Genomic DNA, 19,157 nt, shown 5'->3' on the forward strand with positions numbered 1-19,157 from the left:
GCAGGACAAAGTCTGACTGAAACCTGCCACAGCCAGACTGAGCTTTCACACTGCAGAGCAGTTATTATTCCATGGCATTGCTCTTTGCACTTTATTGCTCTTACACCTAACAGTAACTAAGGATTGTTCTGATCCTTACAGAGGATATACATTGTATGTAGGAAATCTAAATGTCAAATAACTTGAGGGTTTTGAAACTCTTCTGGTGTGCAAGAACCAAAGCCTAAAGCACAGTGGTTCATTCTGGCAGGGGCTGCTGAATTAAACCTTAAAGCAGTTCTCTGCTGAGATTCCTGAGAGCATTATTCCTCTGATAACAGCCTGGATAAGGAACTGCAGGATCTTTTGCTCACAGGAACCCATCTCCAGCTTTAGGAAGTGTAGTTGTGCCTTTCTCTGTGATCAGAGTGCTGCATGTATCGAGAGGTGAGGTACAGGTGTACCCCACCCTGTTCCTGGGATGGGACTGAGGGGAGAAAAGGCAGCCTGCTAAGGCAAGGCTTCCAGCAATCTTGTGAATTCACACCCTGTTAAAATTTCCCCTAAATCTGTTCATGCTACAGAATCACAGCACTAGTGAGCAAAGAGCTCAGACTGCAATCTGTAAGACAGATTCCAGGGTGCTTTTAGTTTAGAAGGGGGTGCTCAGCCTCCCATTCTCGGTCACTCACTGAAATGCTGTGTGTGATCTGTGCCTGCAGAACTGGCATGCACTGGTGTTCCTGGGGAAAATCTGCCAGCTTAGCCAGAACCCCCAGTATGGTTGTATCAAGATATTTCCTATAGCACTGAACCCTGGCCCTGAATTCTGAACAGGGGTCACTTCTGAAAGACTCCAGCTGAATAGTCCTGGGGAGACACTGCCAGGCACCTGTCCTGCCAGACTGCAGCCTGGGAGGGTGCTGGATTTGGGATGACCCCCTGGCTTTCTGGCCAACTGGTTCTTAACCTAACACAGTACTAATATTTGTATTTTAAAATGAAACATGCTTGAGTTCCAGACTCTGAGAAACCAGAAGTTTTCTGGGTCTTCTGTCCTCTGTGAGTGGAGTGTTAACAGAGCTCAGACCTGAGCCCCCAGCTCCCTGCAGTGGGGTGGGGGCTGTGTCCCCATCTGGCACCTGGGCATGGGCAGCACTCAGGGGGTCAGGAGAAGGAAAAGGGCCCTGGCTCTGCTGGTCCCAGCTCTGCTGCTGTCCCTGTGGCTGTGACACGTGTGGCAGTGCAGAGAGCAGGCACAGTTTTGTGTTCTGTGCTGTGCCAGCCTCATCCTGGGCTTCTCTTCCCATTCTTCCTCAGAGCCCAGCAGTTGTGGCTGCTGTCCTCTGTGTGGGTCCCATCACAGGAGTGCTGTTACCTTGTGCAGAGCACCTGTGGTGCTGGAGCCTGCCTGCTGTGAGCTGCCAGGGCAGACACAGGAGGCTGTGCTGCCAGCAGCTGTGTCCCAGGGCTGGCCTGCTGCCTCTGAGGTGACTCACTGCTCTTACACCCTCTCCCCAGGGATAAGGCATTCCTGCTATGGGGAGAAGGAGGCCCAGCTTCCACCAGGCTCTAGAGCAGCTGAGTCAGATGTCTTGTCAATTAATATAATTAGCAATTAGCTGAGAAAATACCTCCTGTAACTGTCTTTGTGGTTGTGTCTGTGAGTGGCCAGAGTAGGAGGGGACAGTCCTGTGGTACCCAAGGGAGGTGGCACCTCACAGATTCTCCCAGGTGTGTTGCAGCAGAGCTGCTGACATTGCAACTCCATGGAAATTTCCTGATGGGGATGATGCAAACTGCTGTGAGCTTGCAGTGAAATAACCCTGCAAGTGCTCTGCTGCTCCCTCCAAGCCTACTCACATTCATGTTCCCACAATTAGATAACTGGCCACACATCTGTTTACAAAGCAGTATCCAAAATAATGTGTTGCTGTTCTGTTTCCTCAGCTGGGCTGTGTGTCATGATTACAGCTAAAGAATAGAAGTGAATCTCTTGCTAAAAGGGGGTTGTTGGTTGGGTTTTTTTTAAGGCTGCTTTAATGTAAAGCTATCTTCCCCATCTCAAGCCTTGGGTTTGTAGGTATGAAGCTTGTCTGCTGTCATCTCATAGGCATCCTGTGTCTGCTGCATGTCTGGGACAGGAATATAAACCCCCCTGAGAACAGGATTGTTGTGTGATGGTGCTGCTGGAGGCACCAGCCACAGCATGTGGAGAATGGGCACTGGGGGAAGCTGCTCTCCCTCCCTGAGAGGCCACAAGGGGCTAATCCCAGAGCAGCTGGCACCTGCAGTGGGTTTGGGATGCTCCTGGAGCAGGTGGAGCCCACCCTGCAGCAGTGTGGGTGCCCTGTGGGGCAGTGGCTGCACTTTGGGGCCTGAGTGTTTCTGGGGTGCCCCAGCCCCCTCAGACTGCCCCAGCATCTGCCAGCTCTTCACCAGCCCTGTGTCATTGGAAACAAGAGGAGTCTCACTTGAAAATTAAAGGTTCTTATTTGTTGTTGTCCCTCCTCTTTGCCTCCTGCAGTTTACCATTAATTTATCTTCAAAAGCATTTGTGGCTGCTTTTGGCCTTGGAAAGAATATTGGAAGATAAAGGACATTTTTTCTCTGCTATCATATAGGGACAGAACTGAGAGCAAACTTTTTTTTTAGGTGTACTGAGTAGGACAATTATTCCTGCAGTGTGATCTCCAGGGCTTCAGTAACCTGGGCTGCAGTGGGAGTTTAATCCTTCTCTGTTTCCAGCACTGGACTGGTCTCCCCCTTGGATCAGTCTCTTGCTGACAGCAGGTTCACTGTGTTGATCCTGCCTGGCTGCCAGGGCCTACAGAGGAGTTGTGTGGTGGAGTCACCCTGTTCCACTGACCTTCATCTCCAGTCAGGATCCACTGGGTCTGTTTCAAGGCTTCTGACACGGCCAGATCCCAGCAACTTGACTGGGCAGCTCTTCCTGTGAAGCTCGGCCTCTGCTACATAAACACCACCAGTGATTCCTTGGAAGTGCCTTCCAGGACAGTGTAGCAGTGGGGATTGGGTGGGTTTGTTTCCCAGTGTGGTGTCAGGACATCAGAAGTGGCCCCAAGTCCCTGTACAGGTGACACTGGGGCTGCTCCCTGTGCCTGGATGTGCTCTGTGCTTCAGCCTGGAGTGACAAGGGCAGAGCAGTGTCCTTCTGTCCTTCCCAGCCATGTGCCCCCACAGTGGCACCATGTCCTGGGGTATTTTGCCATAGTCTGAGGGAGGATTCCTTCTGGCAAACAAACCCCCTGAGCAGTCAGTTGGAGAGCTGCTCCTTGATCCCACCTTGTATCCCACAAGCTCAGTGCTGCTCTGGGGCTGGGTCAGTGCTCACTGTTGGGTTATTTTTGGCTGCTGGTTCTTGGTTTACGAGGCCACTTCAGGTGAAAGCACTTGCTGGACTCACCCCAAGTAGCTGACACGGTCAGTCTGTCCTGGGAGGCCACAGGAGCTGCTCTCAGCAGTGCCTTTGAGCTGAACACAGCAGAGACTGAGCTGCTGCCTGCCCTGGATGGCCCTGGCTCCAAAGATTGGCATTCTGCTCTTCCTAGGAATTCCATCCTCCAGCTGGTCTGGGGGTGGGACTACTGGCATGACAAGGAGGGGCTGCTTGAATGCAGTAATGCATTCCAAGACTAAAATTGTTCCCAGGCCAAGTGTGGGGAGATGGCCAAGTGGAGGAATAACTCCAGCCTTGGGCAATCTTTGCAGTTTGGCTGGGATTTTCAGAGAAGTGTAGAGATGGGATTTTTCCTGGAGAACTGATGGCACCATCTTTTCCTTGGTGTATCAGCACTTGGCAGTCAGGTTTTAGAAATCTTGAGCTGGTTCTCTCTAAAACCTTTTTTTCAGGACTGCTCATGATCTGTTTAGAACTGCTTGGACTGTGGAGTAGCTGGGCTGGTGTGTTTTCCAGCAGGCCCTGGGAGACCAGGTGAACACTGTTTTGTGGGAAGATCCCATTGCTGTCCTTGAACAAGGAGTGGCTTCTTTCAAAGACATCTCTGGTAAACTGTCTCTTGCAGGAGCACCTTAAAAATAGTCTGCCTGCATCATTCCCATCACCTTTCTTAAGCCTCTCTGAATCACTTGTTACCTGTTCCCTGTCCTGCCTTTCACCCTCTACTATCCAGTGCTGAGCCACAGGTCAGGAAAAGCCAAAATGCCTCTGCTTCACCTGCTGGTTGGTACTTGGTGTTTACAGGTGAAGTCTTGGGAGGAAGCTTTTTGGAATATCCTGCAGAATACCCTGAGATTTCTGAATTTGGTGTGGATGGTTTTGATTTTGTAGCTGGAGTTACACAACTGCTAAGTTGAAAGGAGATCACTCATTTGAAAACAGGGATAAATATAAGCAAGGTGGGAAAGGAAGCCAAGAAGGCTTTTGGCACGTTGCTTGCAAAGCAGTAAAATGGTCTGTTCCACAGTAAGCAGGTTCCTGAAAGCAGCAGGGAGTGCTCTGGTGACGTTCAGTGCTGCTGCTGGAGTTCACTGATAACCCTCCTTGGAAGGCCAGGGAGTCATTGTCACAGTCTGAATTCCAGACAGGACAGGAGGGAGTAGGTGCCAGTGCCATGGGAACAGCATGACTAACCAGTGCCTTCAGCCCTGTGGCCTGGAGCTGAGTCTGCTCACTAGATGTGGTGAACAGAGCTGTGCTCTGGCCTCTCCCTTGTGTCCCTTTCCTAGTTAAGTCTCAGATCCTTGGAATACCTTCATGGCAGGTTCTGCAGGGTGTGTGGGCAAACAGGTCCTGCACCCCTGAATCCAGACCTGCTGCCCATACTTGTGGCTAAGTGGTGGTCTGGGCTCTGAACCAGAAATGTGTTTTGGAGCCTGCAGGAAAAGCAGACCAAGCTGTGAAGATGAAGATGTGGTGGTGGCTGGAAGCTTTGTAGGTGACAGGTACTGGAGCCTCAGGTGTGCTTGGAGAAGGCACTGGCTGCAGGCCTGGGGTCTGTTGAGCTCTGATTTCAGAGCTGGGGCTGCACAGCAGCTCTTCTGCCAATGCCTGCTCGATTCCTGAAATGAATGTTCAGAAAAGTGCTGGGCTTGTTTGGGATACCCCATCCCTTGGGGCACACATTGTTCAGGGAGTGCCTGTGGTACCTGAAATCCTTAGGGAATCAGAGCTGGGGACTTCTGGCCTCTGGGAGAGCAGTGTGAGCAGTGGCACTGGGGACACATGGCTCTGCTCCTCTGTGTGCCTCTGTCAGCAGAGAGGAGAGCTCTGTGCTCTGCAGGGTGAGTTCAGCTGGAGCCCCCAGCGATCCAGGCAGTGAGCACAGCTTTCCAAAGCTCCCTAGCACCCTACCCAAAGGGAATAAAAGGTTGGAATATTTGCTTAATTGCCTGCTCTGAGTCTGAGGACTTCCCTTCCTTTCCAGATCAGACCAGACTGTGCTACAACAGCTGAACCACTGTCAAATTTAATGCTAATGGAGAGGGAGCAGCCTGCTACAGCCTTTTCTGTGTTTGTTCATGTGATGATTTTTTTTAATCTTATGGATAATGCCATGTTAAACAATGAAATAGAATATGGAGTAGCTTTCTCCAACATGCAAAGCTTGTCCTGTGCCTCAGCCAACAGAAGTTTCCCAGCAATTTTGACTTTGATTCTTCAGTATTAGCATAATGTTGCCACATCTTGGTTTGTACATACTTAAGGGAGGAAATGGCTTCAATTGAATCTGGCTATTAAAACCTCTTGATGATTGTAGCTTTGAAGATGTAAATCTTGGCTGCTGGCTGCCTGACAGCCACTGTCCAAGTGGAAAGAGTTGACTAAAGGCTGGAATTTTTCACTGTGAGATGAATCCAGCCTTCTGCCTTCCCATCTCCCAGGTGCAGAGACTGTTCAGTGCTGTCTCCTCAGCTGCTGACACATGTTCTTTCCCTGGCCCTATGGCTACAGGGTGGGGTTTGTTTTCAGCTCACAAAGAATCCCTCGTCATCTGGGTGTGGGGAGGGTTTTTCATAATGTCCTGGGAAAACCACCTCTGCTGCTCCTGGTGGCATCACTAAATTCTTGCCCTTTCTTAAAACAGCAGAATATCTTCCTGTGAGCAAGGAGAGTAGCAGATTGCCTGCATCAGGTAAAATTTGGGGTACAGTAACTGAAAACTGGGATAAAAATCCTGATGGTGAACAAACAGATGGGGAAATTAATTCTTACCTTGAGGGGGGTTTTGTTGGCAGTTTCAAGACATTTTAGGTAGGCTACAGAGTTGTTGGTTGCTTGTGTTGTCGGGGATGCAGCAATTCCCTGGGAGCCCCGTTTGTGCTGGGTACCTCTGTGATTGCTGCCATCAGCACACTGTTCCTGTTATCACACTGTGCTGACAAGCTGCTGGCTGCCATCAATGTTTTCAGCACCCTCTTGGCCAGCTCTTCTGTGAACAGTGTTTAGTGACACACTTAAAATGATGTCCCCTCCACCCCTCTTGCAGGACTGTCCATGAGTGGGAAGGTGCCAGTAATGCCTCAGCAGCTGGGTGGTGTTTGCAAAACCTTTCCTGGACCAGGTGTGGGCTTGGTTGTCCCAAAGCTTTGGGTGTGATGCTGCTGGAGGGGAACAACTCCTCTTCCTGGAGCTATCAAAAAGTCCTGGACAAAGTGGTTCCTGGTGGGCTTGAGAGGTGCCTGGGCTGAGGGGGAGTCGTGGGGAGTCCCCCAGAGTCACAGTGCTGTTCTGCCCTGCTGGACTGACACACTTGCCTCTCTGAGATGGGTTATTGCACTTACTGTTGTGCTCAAGGTGCATCTTGCTGCCTGTGCATGGAGAAATTGAGATGTGTCTCCTGTGACACGTGAGCAAGTGCTTGGGAATGACTGGATTTGGGTTTCAGCAATCAGCATAACCCAAAATAGCCCATTGGAGCTGCTGAGCTCTGACATAGATAAGAAGAGATGTGGTTTGCCATGGTTTCCAGGCATTTCTGGCCATATGGATTTTGACTGGCTGTGACTTTGAGGAGGTGTGTTGAGATTCCCTGGACTTCTGCAGTGGCAGGGAAGAGAGTTAAAAGCATCCACATATGCCATCCTCCAAGTTATGTGGCAGTTTGTGAAGTGATGGTGAAGGGAGAGGATATTTCATGCAGTGCATCATTAGCTGGTGGAACTTATTTCTGCAGGAGTTTCTAGAAAGTGCTAGCTTGGATAAAAACTAAAAGCACTTCCCTAATTATGCCAAACTTGGATGATCAGTGCTAGTACCACTAGCATTGGTTGGGCTTCGGGGCCTTGGTGGTGGTTAATGAATTAACCCCTGGGGCAGGGAGAGGCAGGGAGTGCTCCTTTGGCTGCTGCCCTGTGCTAGCTGGGTTGAAGACCTGTCTGAGGCCCCAGGACAGAAGGACACTGGCTGGATGTCTGGCTGGAGCAGGGTGGAGCTGCTCACCATGGCTTCAACTTGCCTAAAAACCCCTGACAATCACTTTGGGGAGGGTGGAGAGCAATGAGTGTCTCCTCTAGCACACACAGCAGCCCCAGTGTCAGCTGCTGCTGCAGCTGGGCTTGGGAGTGCCTGTGGCTGTCGTCCCCACAGCATCTGCTGTGTCCCTGCTGACTCTGCAGCAGGCTGTGCTGAAAGGAGGGATGGTCAGATCTGCCAGGAGCCAGCAGTGTGAGGTACCCTATTTTTAACCCTCAGCATTCTTGGAGGCTGTCTGCTGTTGCTTCATGCCTCTTTTAAATTTGTGACCTTCTACAAGTGGCTTGTTTTTATAAAAAAGCAACCTGCCTTGCCTTCCTAGTGTAATAGTTCTCAGTGTATCAGTGCTTATTATCAGTTCTGTGCCCAGGAATTCCAAACTGGAGCATCTCCATGATGCTTAAACTTCTGGTACATTGAAAAAAATCCAAAGTCCCTCATGTGAAGAGTTCACAGCCCTCAGCCTTTCTTTCTCTGGTTAAATGTTCCCTCCCCAGAGTACAGGGACTGTGTCTGTGATGAGACCTGGCTGCTGGGCTCGTGCAGCCCTGAGTGCCCTGTGCCTGCCCCAGGCATCCCTGGACACAGTGTGGTGCTCTGAGTCCCCAGGGCTGCATCTCAGTCACAGCTGATCAGAGAACACAAATGGGTGTACAGAACACTTTGTGCTGCATTTCTGGATGAGAGCTCTACTGTTAGTCTACAAACACACAGCTGATGTTTGAGGGAGCCTTTGCTTCTGCATTTGCTTCTGACTGCAACATTTGAGAGACACTCCCTTGAGTTTGAGGTCCTTTTTCTGCAGATATGTCCAGTTCTTTCATTTCAGTGATGTGCAGGAACGTGCTGTACTTGGCAGCGGGCAGGGCAGTCCCTTTTTTCCTAACACCAAGTTCTAGATGGATACATGGGTGATAAAATACTGTCCTGCAGCAGAGCCTTTGGGTGTAGCAGAGTGCTGTGGCCAGGGTGTGCTGGACATGAAGAGGAGCAAGGGGTAACAAACCTCTCACAGCTGTGGCACCAGCACTTGGAGGTGTCTCCCAGCTGGGCAGCAAAGACCTGTTGGCACAGGTCTGTTAATGCTGTGACAGCCTCAGTGGCTGCTCAGGGAGGCCTTTGAGGAGGGCTTAAAGCTAAGAACTGATTTCTTTGTGTAACAAAATGCTGATGTGCAGCCTGTGCCAAGGGGGAGCTGCAGTGTGGGGCTGGCTGGAGCTCCCAGAGGAGCCTCTGTGGGAGCAGTGCTACCAGGGAGGGCGTTTCCCCTGTCTGTGCTTGTCCAACAAGAGGATTGGTGCTGTTCAGGGGGAAATAGCCACTTCCCATGGGTCAGGAAAAGTGACTGGGGTGTCATTCTGAGTGAGTAGTTGCAGTGGTTGGAGTGACCCTCCTGCCTTGGAGTGTCAGGGTGTGACCCCAGGCTGCTGCCCCTCACTCTCCCTGGTCCCTGCTGCAGACTCTCCTGCCCTTTGCTGTGCTCCCTGACACTGCTGGGATGCTCCTGCTCCTGCCTGGAGTCCCTGTGGCTGGGGGTGTCCCATGGCACAGAGCCCAGGGCCTGGCTCTGTGTCCTGTGTGGTGGGAGAAGTGACACCTGCACTGGTCCCCTTGTCCAGCTGCCATTCCAGCCATGCCCAAACACTGCTGCTCTGCCTGGAGCAGAAAGCTGAGGATGGGGAATGTTGAATTTCTCCTCTGACCTCCTTCAGAAGTACTCAGGGTGATTTGTGTGTCTGGGCTGGGTTTATGCTGGGCTGTCACAACAGGTGACAGAAGAGGACTCTTCCCTGGTGCTGCTGCCTGGGAGGAGCTCCTGGGGAATTCTCTGTCCTCTGACTCACAAGCACAGCCTGGCTCTTGTGGGGGCTCTGTGACAAGCAGAAGCAGCTGGTGAAGTGCTCACTGTGTTCTCAGGATCATCTGAGAGCTCCAGGGCTCTGCTGGGCTGGGCACTCTGCAGGGCTCCTGGGCACCACCATGGGCTGTGCCCTGGGGAGCTGCTTGTGCCAGGATGCTGCTGCTGCTGGGGTCACCCTGCAGCTGGGAGTGAGGGCTGCCAGGGGAGCCCACAGCCCCTTCATGTGTGTCTACCTCTGTGTGGTATCACAGTGAGATTTTCAGTTTTTCAAAGATCACTGCTACTGAGATTTACAAAAGGAAAGCACTGAGCTAGGAGGTATTTATAGCACTTCCATGAACTGCCTCTCTGAACAAATGCATTCTCTTGACATGGCTTTCTGGGAGTTGTTTTGTTTAATCACTATAAAACTTATTTTAAATCTCCTCCAGCACAGTAAAGACAGTCATTCTGTCAGAGCAAGAGTAGCATCTTCACAGGTATGTCCCATCATGTCTAGATGGGAAAACATGTCTATATGGGAACCATGTGACTTTTCACATGTGCAGATAATGATAGGGCAAGCAGAAATTCTTTTAAAGAGCTGAGATTTAGATTAGCTGTTAAGGAAAAGAATCATCCCTGTGAGACTGGGCAGGCTCTGGCACAGGCTGCCCAGAGAAGCTGTGGCTGCCCCATCCCTGGAAGTGTCCAAGGACAGAGCTTGGAGCAGCCTGATCTGGTGGAAGGTGTCCCTGCCATGGCAGGGGTAGGAAAAAGATGAGCTGCAAGGTCCCTCCAACCCAAGCCTCTGTGACTTCTGACTTGCATGATTTTCCTGTTGACCAGCAAAGTTTGGGTAGGTTTCTCAGTGCCTCTAACTGGTGCAAGTATCTTGACCTTCAGTGTCCAGAAGGAGAAAAAATCAAGTCTGAAGTGATTATTGTAAACCATAAAATCAATATTTGTCCATGTTGTCTTTGGTATGAATTGTCACTGGGGCTCATTTTCACTTGGACTCTCTACAAATAAAACATTCTGCATTTCATTACAGCTCCAACCTTGAAGTGTTCCTGCAGTGATGAAAATCAGAGGTCAGGTTGCTTGGAATGCAGCTGTTGCAGTTCCCTTTGCTGCTGGAAACTGCCTCCCACAGCAGCTCCTTCCAGCCCTGTGGCAAAGGCCAGCCCAAAGCCCTGCAGCTGGAATCTCCAAGGGGATAATGCCACTGATGCCATTTGCTGCAAGATTATTCTATGGTTGTTTTATTTAAAAGGCAAATGAGCTTGCCTTGTAGGAGAGATTATTTCAGAACATTCTTCTTTGTGTGTGAGGAAATGAGGTCGTTCCTCCAGTCCTCCCTGTGGGGAAAGGGAGATGCAGGGAGCAGGACAGGGATAACAGCCAGCCCTGATGTTTGAGGGCAGGGGGACTTGCCTCCACAGCTGGCTGTGGCTGAGGGCCTTTGAGGTGATTTAACAAAAATCAGGATGGTTTGAGTAGGTCTTTGAGGTTCCTGGAATGGTTGGAAATGTCACCAGGCTGTATTGAATCAGCAGTAGCAGTGGAACATTGGCACTTGAGGCCAGACACACTTGAGGGCAATTCTCAGACTTGAGAATTGCCCTCAGTTCTGACCCCAAATACCTTGGCTGTGATCCTCAGCTACTGAGCAAGTACCAGCCCTGTGGGGTGGGAACAGGGGCTGGATTTCATATTCTCTTGTGACTCTACTTTTAATCTTGCAAGAAGCAAACACCTTTGGAAGGAGAGGGAGAGGATCTCAGCATGCCCAGCTGCTTTTTGAGGGTCCAGAGGACTCTCTGGTATAAGGCTCTGCAGACAGCTCCTCTGCCCAGGGCTGCATCCTTGGGGATTGCCCAAGCCCCTGAGGGCAGGTGCAAGGTGCTAATTTGGAAACATGCTGCTTTCTAAAAGTAATTACAGAAGAAGGTCTATAAACAAACATCCTCCTCCCCAAAATCAATCATCCACAGCATGCTGTGAATTCCAACTGCTTGCTGAAATAAGCTTTAGAAGATCCTGTAAGCAGGAAAAGGCTAGTGCTTCAAAACTGGAAGCTTAAGCATGACTTCCATGTTGTCCTGTTGTTCCACACCTTTTTGGAGCATGGATGATGTTCCCATGCAAGCTGAGCTGATGGTCCTGCAGAGTGAGGTCCTGCTCCAGTGCCCACAGGAATTGTAGCTCCCCATTGCAGCACAAGCTGTTCTTAAATAAAAAAGGCTGTGACCTCAACAAGTCCAGAGTAGATCCATGCCTGCTGAGCTGTAGCCCTTTGGAGGGGTAAGTCAGCAACTGGAATGCTCCTGACTGGTGGGGTTGGCCTCAGAGCCAGGAGGGAATGCTGCCTGCTTCTCCTGTGGAAACACTGGGATGTTCTTGTCCTCCTCAAGATTTGTCTCCTCCTACAGATGCAGGAAGCACTGAGCCTTAGTTCAGTGTTGTGCTGAGGGCCCAGGACAGACTCTTCTGGGTGGGCTGGCTCTGACTTCAGCTTTTGAAGCCTTTTCTAAGAAGATGTGGTTTCTGAGTTTGCTGGGCAGTCAGAAGTCCTGTTTTATGTTTGCAGAGGGCTTCAGTGGGGTTAATTTGCAATTGTCCTAACTAATGCATTCCCAGTTCTTCAAAGCTTCTGATCCTTTTGTGTTTGTCATTTGCAGTGTTTCTTAGAGATTTACTTTTGTAGCTCAGATAAACCCTTTGAGCACAGCTTTATGAACAGGGATGGGTTGTGTTGGTCCTGGCTCTTTCCCTTCCAGCAGAGCCTGTGCTGCCCTTCAGCCAAGCCAGGTGGAGGGATGCCAGGAACCTTCCAAGGGGACACTGTGGTGTCCCCCTTTACCAGAGCTGCAAAACAGTGTTCATGCTGTCTCTTGGTAAGTGGACAATGTCTTTGGGTCTGGCTTACTGACCCTGGACACCACTGATCTCTCCTTGTTCTGCCTGGCCAGGCTGTTGGCAAATCCAGTTTCCTTTCTCAGTGCTGGCAGTTTCCACACAGCTGGGGAGCTGGGCTGAGCTCGTGGTGACCGTGCCAGCCAAGCCACCAAGGGCTGTGGCCAGTCCAGCTCCAAGCAGGAGGTGTCACAGGGCCATGTGGAGAGATTTAACTGAAGGGACATGTGGCATGCTGTCACCTCTGCCAGTTGGGGTGGCCCTGGCTTGCCCTGTTGTTTTGGGGTGTAGGCACAGCTGGCCCAGGGGTGCCTCTGCCGTGGCTCTGATCAGGCTGTTCCTGCTCTGCCCCACTGGGATGGGCTGTGTGAGTCAGGCCATGAGCCTGGGCCAAGGAATTGCTTCTGGAGATGCTGCTCCACGTCAGGCAGCTCTGGCAGGGGGACTGTGGTCACCCCTCACCCGAGTGAGTCAGAGTGATGGGTGGGATGGCTCCTGCTCTCCTGCCATCAGGAGATGTGCTGGCCTTGGTGTAGTGGCCTGAGGGAGCTGGGATGTGTTTGGTGCTTTCTGAGCTCCTGTGCAGATCCAGGCTAGAGGCAGCTGGGTTGGCAGCCCTGCACAGGCCTCTCCCTTCTCCTCTGCCAGCACACCATTATGGTGCTGCTCAGCATCTCTGGCCACAGCAATGCTGCTGGAAACACAGATCTCCTCCTCTGTAATTCCTCCCTTTTAGTTCCTCCTTTGAAGTGGAGCTTTAGCTCTTAATATGGTAAATAGTGGGATGTGTAAATGCAGGCATGTCCTCATACTGTCAGTAAGGCTCATGGGGCAGCTCTGTGATTGTCCCCCAGGGATGCTCTCAACTGGCACATGTGGGGTGCAGGGGAAAAGCAGACTGGGGTTGAACACGACTTAAGGGGAGGAACCAAGCCTGGTGATGTGGGGAGGAGCAAGAGTACCAAGGGAAGGGGATAAAGGGGGTCAGTGTGTTTGTCCATGGGCTGCCCAGTGCAGTCTGTCCTGGCTGCACAGCAGCTGGAGTGGGACTGTGGCCTCAGAGTCCTGGGCAGACTGAGAGCCTAAACATGACTGCTGCAGCATCCACGTGGATTTTTGTGGTATTTCACTTGTATTTTCACTGGTGGACTTCCATCCTGTCCAGCCAGAGACAGGAGCAGCTTGGGGCTGTGGCTGCTGTCCTAGTTTGTCTGGCCAGCCACATATCTGTCCCTACAAGTGGGATATATGTGTTGTGTGACTGCTGGGCACACAGTTCCAGCCTTGCTGCCACTTGGATCTGGGGCCATGGAGTAGTAGCCTCACCACTTTTGGGCTGTTGCATCCAGACAATGTCTTTTCCTCTGGAATGCAGCAGCTGGACTTGTCAGGGGCTTTCAAATGTGTGTTCCTGCCATCAACATCTAACAAATTTTATGGCTTCTTTCCATTTTTATAGGAAAAACCATCACCCTGATCCAGACATTGAAACTTGTCAACTGATGGGACAAAGAGCTGAGACACTTGGCTGTACTAGGACACTAGAACATAGGGTTTAGCCAAAGAATATTTCCCCACTGTGGAGGCTTTCACCTGCCAAACCCTGTAGCATTCTTGGGAGGCTTTTCTGTCCTTCTTCTCCATTTCCAGATTTCCACGCATCATGGTATTCCTTTTGACTTCTTTTGCAAGCTAGCTCTGGCTCTGCCTTCGCTTCCCCTATGCTTTGGTGTGGGTCCCCAGCGTGAGCTGCTGCCTGTGGGCTGGTTCTGCACCTCTGCCTCCAGCTGCTGCGAGGAGGCTCCTCTTGGATGTCGTGACTGACCTGCTTTTTCTCTCTCTTCCACTGTATCTCTTTCCCTCCAACCTGTCTGGTGCCTTCTCCGTTGTCCCCTCCATCCCTGCAGGTTCATCATGCCTAGTGGCATATAAAAAGACTCCACCTCCCGTCCCACCTCGGACCACGTCCAAGCCGTTCATCTCTGTCACTGTGCAGAGCAGCACTGAGTCGGCGCAGGACACCTACCTGGACAGCCAGGACCACAAGAGTGAGGTCACCAGCCAGTCAGGGCTCAGCAACTCCTCAGACAGCTTGGACAGCACCAGGACACCCAGCGTGACCAGGGGCAGCGTCGTGACTCCGGCCAGAGACACTCCAGAGTTACCTCAGAAAAATGCAACTTTGAAAAGCGACAAAGGGACTCTAACTAACGAAGAGCCTAAAGTGGAGAATATCCCCAAAAGAAAGCTATCATCAATAGGAATACAAGTATGGAATAGTTTGTTCTCCTTTGTCCCAAGGAATGTCCTTGCCCCATCCATTTAGCGTGTGCCTTTTCTGTGACCAGGTGTGCATGTGAGCTCCCTTAGAATAGCAGGAGACACTCGCTGCCTTGTCAGAATAACTGCCTGTGTTCCCAGGGGGAGGGACAGCAGCACTTTCCCCTAACAGCCCAGAAAGAACTAAGCTCTTTTAGTACAAATTTAAAATGTTTTCTAGAGTGGAGGGGCCATATTAACTGGGTGAATCCCTCTGAAGAAGCCTTTTGCTGCTGGTCTGCCTGTGCCCTGTGCTCTGTAGTGCTTCCCATCAGTCTGCTCCTTGTCCATCATGGTTCTAGGGACAATTCTCCCCTGGGAGGTGGGCTTGATGTCCATGTGGGATGTGGGAAAGGCTGTTGCAGTGCCAAATGGTGCCAGGCCTGCAGGCAGGAGGGAGCAATGCTTTGCTGCCCAGCATTTCCAGCAGGTTGGTGCTTCCCTTGCTGGAAGCATTTAACTGTGGGAATCGATGGAAATGGGCTGTTGATAACACAGTGAAATGAGAACCCAGTGAGTAGTGTAAATGTGTCCTTCAGTCAGCAAAATGCATCCTCTGGGGCTGTGCCCTCCTCAGGCAGGTTTCTCAGTTACAGGTGGCCCTGAGCTCTGGTTCTGTCCCAGGTGCTGGTTACCAGCAGAGGGGAACTTGGCCAGCTCCAAGTGCAGAATCTGAGCTTTGAGCTCCTCTGTGTGTGCTGAACGAGTTCTCCACCAGCTTTACAGCAAGGCCAGCTCAGTACAGGTGACAGTGAAGGCCTCAGTGAGAGGACAGAAACACAGTGGAGAGGCTGCCTGCCTTCTTCTGCTTTTCATTTTCTGAGCTGGTTCCTAAGTCACCTGGATTTCTTTCCTAAAACCCTCTAACCCTCTTACCCAGAGCCGTGGAGGGTGTCAGTCCCTGGGAGAGAGGCTTTGCTGTCAGTATCAGTCACCTTGCAGCCTCCCTTGAATGCCATGGTCCCTGACTGTGTGGGATGCCACAGGGACACAGAGCCCAGGGCTCCTGGCACAGGTGGTGGCAGCAGCCTGGCAGGACACAGCCCTGCTCCTGAGGTGGGAGCAGAGCTGAGCAGCAGCTTCACGCCTGTCCTTAGCCAGCCCTCCCATGTGGTGTCAACATGCCCTGTGTGCACACTTCTGTTCTACTAACGTGGATTCCAGCTGCAAGTTCTTGTGTCTGTTTTTGTCTGTTTTTCTTTATTTTTTGTTTTTTTTTTGTTTTGTTTTGTTTTGGTTTTTTTTTTTTTTGTTTGGTTTTTTTTTGTTCAATAAGGTTGACTGCCTTCAGCCAGTGGCAAAAGAGGAGCCTCCTCCACCAGCCACCAAATTCCAGTCCATCGGGGTGCAGGTAGAGGACGAGTGGCGGTAAGTGAGACGCAACTTGTGCAGTTTCCTTTTATTTTAAATTGTGCCTCCCCCACTTGTGCTTAGACCTTCTTCCCTGCTTTGTGCCAGTGAGTGGTGTTGAATGGGGCCCATGGAGAGCTCTTCCTCCACAGCATACACCCTCTGCAAAAAAGCACTTGTTCTCTAACAGCCAGATCAATAGGAGCTTGAAATTAAATAAAAAATTTAAAAATTCCAAGCTGTAATTATAGACAGGCAGCAGCCCTCTCATCTGAACGGCCGATTGCAGTAAGCAGGCAACCTTATAATTCTGTCTGTCTGAGTGTGTGGTGTGTCTTTGTGTGAGGAGGGGCAGGGAGAGGCTCTGCTGTGGCCTTGCATTTTGCTGTTGACAGGGCCAAGCTCTGCTTTAAACTATGGCTTTTGATCCCTGCAGAAACAGCCACTCTCGCAGCATGTCCTCCAAACAGGACACAGACTCTGACACACAGGAGCCCAATAACTCCAGCTGTAAATCATCTGAGAGAAGCCTCGCTGAGTGCCCCCAGCACAACAACTCTGTTGGTGTTGATGCCTCCACCAGGCAACCAGCCAAGCCCTCACAGATTAAGAGAAACCTCTCCTATGGAGAAAACAACGACCCAGCCCTGGAGCCTTCCTCTCTCCCTCCTCCTGACCCCTGGCTTGAGAGCTCCTCCACGTCGCCGTCGGAGCCGGCGCAGCCGGGGCCCTGCCGCCGGGACGGCTTCTGGTTCCTGAAGCTGCTGCAGGCAGAGACCGAGCGCCTGGAGGGCTGGTGCCGCCAGATGGACCAGGAGACCAAAGAGAACAATCTCTCTGAGGAAGGTGGGTTGGGCAGCAGCTCCTCCTTCAAGAAGGAGTTGGGGCTCAGTATTGGATCAGGTTAATTGTGGCTGCCCCAGGCAGTGAAAGGTGTCCCTGCCCATGGAATGGGATGAGCTCTAAGGTCCCTTCCCTACCAAAGAACCATTCTGGGGTTCTTGGAAATTGCTGACAGCCCACAGAGCCAGAGCATGGAGATGAGGATGGGATAAGGAATGCTTTTTCCTTGGAAAGGATAATGTAGCTTCCTGTAGCAAATGGAGTACAAAGTAATGCTGTGATGCAGCATAAAAGAGGTACAGGGGATGGTGTGGCTTCTGACCACTCAAAACTGCTAAAAGCTTAAATGGATTTAACCTTAAAAAAGGTTAAATGGAAAAAGCTTTCAGGGAGGCTGTGGGATCTCTCCCTGCCTCACCCATTACTCTCAAAGAGGCAGGGCAAAGCTTAGCTTTGGCAGTGGGGAAGAAGGAATACAACTTCAGAGCTTGTTTGCTCAGTTCAGTTGATGAACTTGTCTTTATGGCAAAGAGGAGGAGGTTTCTTCACACGAGAAAGCCTCACTCAATTTGTGCTGGGTACAGCAAAAGCATGGAACAGGGATCACAAGGCCTGTTGATTTTATGGGGTTCCGTCCCAGCTGGGCTTGTTCCTGTATTTTCAAATGCCTTGGCAAAACCTGGCCTTTTTGTGGGAATCATTCCTCTGGTGCATACAGAGTGACTGGAGTGGGTGATGAGGCTGCAAAGGGCAGGATCTTTGTCTGGAGCCTGGTCTTGATGTTTTTAAAACCCAAGAAAGGTGAAACAAAGGTGAGGCTCAGTTTTAGCTCACTGTCACTGCTGGGGCTCCAGGAGCTAATCCCTAATCGGATTCCCTGAGGTGCTGCCCTGGCTGCCAGGGGGAGAGGCCATGCCAGGGATCTCCCTGCCTCAGGGCTGGCCTGCCTTGACCTGTGGCAAGGAAAAACAGCAAGACCTGCATGCTGTTGTTCTGTGAGTGCCAGGAGCAGGCTGCTTGGTTGTGTAAGCACAGCCTTGGTGGGTGGGAGAGCCCACGGTGTGCTTGTCCAGCCAAGTTCTGTCTCCTAAGCAGGAGGGCAGCAGTAGAGCAGGGCTCAGGTGGTCCCTGCTGGTGATGCAGCTGCAGGCACGTGGGGCTCTCAACCTGTCTCTGGAAGGGAAAAGCCCAGACTGTATTTCCTCTAATGAGCAGAGGAACATGTCCATGCCCAGAGGCTGCTTGGAAAACCCATTGAGAGCAGCCTGAAGTCCTGGGTGTTACAAGCCTTGGCCTGTGTGTTAATCTCTGCTGGAGAGTGGTCCCTGTGTCACCTTTCCCCTGTGCAGGGCTGGGGGAGTTGGCTGGTATCTCGAACAGCTACCAGCAGACCTTGCTGAGGTGGTGCTGGTGGCTCCTCTGAGGGGCCTAGGGCAGCTAGAGGAGCTCTCTGGCAGCTTGGATGTTGTAATATCCTCAGCCAGGTCTGTGTTTGGCCTGCCAGAAGAAGCAATGGCAGAGAAATGTCATTTCAAACTTCTTGTTCCTGAGAGCAGTTGGTGCCTTGAGGATCTCTGAAATTCCTTTTCTGATGACTCCAGTGTTTCTTTGCTCCAGAAATGCTGGAGCTCATTGCTACAATTAATTGTCTGTTCAACTCAGGTCTTCTTCTTTTTTTTTTTTTTTTTTTTTTTTTTTTTTTTTTTTTTTTTTTGCCCCCACAGTCTTAGGAAAAGTCCTGAGTGCAGTGGGCAGTGCACAGTTACTAATGTCACAGAAGTTCCAGCAATTCCACGGCCTCTGTGAACAAAACTTGGTGAGTCTGGATCTCTTTTTCCTGGTTTCTGAATGATGCCTCTCTTTCAACAGCACTACAAGGGCTTGGTCAGGTGTTAAGATGCTGCTGTCCTGTGAAAACAAAGCCAGCACAGCCACAGCCTGCAGTGCCAGGCCAGGGGAGGGCTGGGTTAGCACAGAGGTGCCTCCTGCTTCTGAAGGGCTTTTGAGGCAAACCCCTGAGGCTGGGCCACGTAAGAGGGGCTGTTTGAAAAGTCTGCTCTTGCCCACACATGCTCCCTTTGTGTGTTTGGCTGGTGACACTGTCCCCAGGTCACTGGGTATTGATCTCTGAAAGGGAATGTGGAGGGGTTTGCCCTTGCTCAGAGCTGAGCTGGGCTAATGGGGATTGATGGAATCTGTGGTTTCGTTTTCCCCTCAAGCTTTATGGTAATAGGGATTTTGCAAACTTCCTCAGAGGTGAATTCCCCTTTAGATGTAAAATAATCTTGGAGAGACTTAAGGAGCAGGAGGGGGAAAGTGCTGATCCCAGCTGAGCAGCAGCGCCAGCAGAGCTTTGTGTGAGTTGCTCGGATCTGATCCCATGCTTTCCAGGGTCTGTGGTGGTGATTCAGCTGTCTGGAAACTGGGAAAATCCTGTTCTTGGAAGAAACT

General features: G+C 51.1%; 1 protein-coding gene across 12 annotated transcripts in view; it reads left to right on the forward strand.

Moving 5' to 3' along the window:
- Positions 1-19,157, forward strand: part of DLGAP4 (DLG associated protein 4) — a 121,090-nt gene that overhangs the window by 98,744 nt on the left and 3,189 nt on the right. For 9 of the 12 annotated variants that reach the window (XM_056507099.1, XM_056507105.1, XM_056507103.1 and 6 more), the window contains 4 exons: positions 14,102-14,463; positions 15,790-15,881; positions 16,300-16,709; positions 18,431-18,522. In XM_056507099.1, coding sequence (XP_056363074.1) covers positions 14,102-14,463; positions 15,790-15,881; positions 16,300-16,709; positions 18,431-18,522 — 956 coding nt within the window. Of the gene's footprint in view, positions 1-13,653; positions 14,464-15,789; positions 15,882-16,299; positions 16,710-18,430; positions 18,523-19,157 lie in introns of all 12 variants that reach the window. The other 3 variants (XM_056507109.1, XM_056507108.1, XM_056507107.1) reach the window with 1 other exon arrangement.

This window comes from Oenanthe melanoleuca, chromosome 20 (assembly GCF_029582105.1).
Source record: "Oenanthe melanoleuca isolate GR-GAL-2019-014 chromosome 20, OMel1.0, whole genome shotgun sequence".
Classification (NCBI taxonomy): Eukaryota; Metazoa; Chordata; class Aves; order Passeriformes; family Muscicapidae; genus Oenanthe; species Oenanthe melanoleuca.